The sequence below is a fragment of the Myxine glutinosa genome, unplaced genomic scaffold, assembly GCF_964187855.1.
Source record: "Myxine glutinosa unplaced genomic scaffold, kmMyxGlut1.1 SCAFFOLD_651, whole genome shotgun sequence".
Taxonomy (NCBI): domain Eukaryota; kingdom Metazoa; phylum Chordata; class Myxini; order Myxiniformes; family Myxinidae; genus Myxine; species Myxine glutinosa.
The window spans coordinates 95,415-98,046 of NW_027616746.1; the positions used below are offsets into that span (position 1 = coordinate 95,415).

At 50.4% G+C, this 2,632-nt stretch overlaps 1 protein-coding gene across 1 annotated transcript; it reads left to right on the forward strand.

Annotated features, from left to right (window-relative positions):
• Nucleotides 1–203: 203 nt before the first annotated feature.
• On the forward strand, nt 204–1,415 carry LOC144889064 (uncharacterized). Its single transcript, XM_078768879.1, has one exon. It carries the CDS (start codon nt 204–206, stop codon nt 1,413–1,415), a length of 1,212 nt encoding a protein of 403 aa, XP_078625005.1.
• The last annotated feature ends 1,217 nt before the right edge of the window (nt 1,416–2,632 follow it).

Sequence of the window (2,632 nt, forward strand, 5' to 3'; positions counted from 1 at the left end):
GCCTCAAACCACACGTCATTGAAATGCTCACAAAGTGGTTCCACGAGAATAACCATCTGGTCCGTGAGCTGAAGACCAAGAGATATGCTTGCAGAAGGAGATAACTTGGAAGAGCGCCAGATAATCATCTGCAAAAACAAGTGACCACGTGGTGAGCATGCAGCCGCTACAATGCCCAGTCTGCACCAGAAGTCGCCATCTTAATGGACAATGAGCCAACAGAACCCAGAAATATTGTCCTTAAACTTCGTGATGGGGCACTCAAAAGGATAAGTGAGCTGTATGCATCTTATGATGCACTACAGTACCCAATAGTGTTCCCATATGGAACGGATGGCTACACTATCCACCTGGTGGCCAGGACTGCTACTGGAAAAGATGGACAAAAACTCACACAGCTGCAGTACTACAGCTACCACATCGTGGTGAGAGAGGGAAATCACATACGGCAGATGCGACGACTCTTTCAGCAGTTTCTGGTAGATGTATATTCTAAAATCGAGGCAGAGCGACTGGGCTTTATCCGCCGGGAGCAAAAGACCTTACTCGCTGATAACTACGGCAACCTCCGTGACATTCTCATGGCTAGCGATGGTGACCCTCGCAATGTTGGGCAAAGGGTGGTCCTTCCAGCGACGTACACAGGTGGGCCAAGGTGGATGCACGAGAGGCAGAGTGATGCCATGGCCTATGTGCGTTGCATGGGGAGGCCGGACTTCTTTATAACAATGACAACAAATCCCAAATGGGTCGAGGTCCAGCAAAACCTCTTGCCAGGACAAGAAGCTCATGATCGGCCAGACATCATTGTCCGTGTCTTTCGACAAAAGCACAAGAAGCTCATGGAGCTACTAAAGAAGAGAGCTTTTGGGACGATGAGAGCCTTCCTGTACACCATTGAGTACCAGAAGCGTGGTCTTCCTCATGCCCACATCCTCATATGGGTCACTCCAGAGGACAAAGTCAAGCCCGAAAAAATTGATATGGTCATCAGTGCTGAGATTCCTGACAAGGAACAAGATCCTGAGCTGCACATGATGGTTATGGCACATATGATCCATGGTCCATGCGGAAACCTCAACCAGAACAGCCCTTGCATGAAGGACCGGAAGTGTTCAAAAGATTTCCCAAAGCCATTCCTCCAGAGCACTGAGCAAGGAAATGACAGCTACCCCAAATACCGACGTCTGAAGCCAGAAGATGGTGGTTACACTGGGGAGATCAAGATGCGCCAGCAGGGAAAACGGGTGGTGCAGGTAGTCACCAATCAGTGGGTGGTACCCTACAACCCGTTCCTCCTCCGCCAATTCAACTGCCACATCAACGTTGAGATATGCTCCAGCATCAAGAGCATCAAGTATATCACAATGTATGTCACCAAGGGGACCGATCAGACAGTGTTTGAACTGCAGTGAGCCAATGAGGAGGCCAGAAATCGTCAAGTGGATGAGGTAGCTAAGTTCCAGAATGCACGTTACGTTGGGAGCAGCGAGGCAGTCTGGAGGATCCTAGAGCACCCAATTTCCGAGCATTTCCCTCCAGTCATTGGCCTAGTTGTCCACCTCGAGAATGGCCAGCGAGTCTACTTCAATATGGACAATGCCATACAGAGGGCAGAGCGACCACCACCAGCCACTATGCTGACTGCCTTCTTCGACCTCTGCAATCATGACGATTTTGCCAAGATGCTCAAATACCACGAGGTGCCCAAGTACTACACGTGGGACAAGACGCACGAGAGGTGGACCCGCCGCAAGCGGGGAGAAGTGGTGGTCGAAGGACCACATGCAATACGGAAGACTCCGGCAATTGGCCGCATCTACAGCATCAGTCCGAGACAGGGAGACTGTTACTACGTTCGACTTCTTCTGACTGAAGTATGTGGCCCATCCTCTTTCGCTGCTCTAAGGACAGTGGATGGTCAAGAGTTGTCCTTCCGTGAAGCCTGTCTCGCATTGGGACTCCTGGAAAACAACCAGCACTTCCACCTTGCTATGGATGAGGCAAGCATCAGCCAGTCTGCACCAAACCTCCGGAGTCTCATGGCAGTCATCCTTACTGCATGTTTTCCTAGCAATCCACGCACGCTATGGGATAAGTTCCGTGAAATCCTTTCTGAAGACTGCCTATTTCAGCACCGTCGCAATGTTGACAATCCCGCTGCTGACTACAACGAGCACATCTACATCCTTGCGCTTTGCTCTCTCGAAGACAAGGTGATCATGATGGGCGGTTGTCATCTCAGTTCGTATGACCTACCTACCCCAGAGAGGGGCACAGAAGATAGGCTTGAGAGAGAATACTTCAGGGAAGTCGACTACAACCAAGAGCAGTTGGCTGTCCAAGCTGATGATCTCCAACAGCAAATGACAGATGACCAGCGTCAGGTCTACAATGCAGTCCTTGAACTTGTGCAGCAAGGTAACATCAACAATGGCAACAAGAGCAGCAACATCATCTTTCTAGATGCACCAGGAGGCACAGGAAAGAGCTTCGTCATCAACACGATTCTGAATAAAATTCGCTCACGAGGCAAGATTGTTCTTGCTACTGCATCCAGTGGAATTGCCGCAACACTGCTCCAGGGAGGACGAACGCTGCACAGCACCTTCAAGATCCCACTCGACACGCA

What these genes read in the sequence shown, in the direction of transcription:
- LOC144889064 (XM_078768879.1), top strand. Translation starts at nt 204, where the DNA reads ATGGACAATGAGCCAACAGAACCCAGAAATATTGTCCTTAAACTTCGT.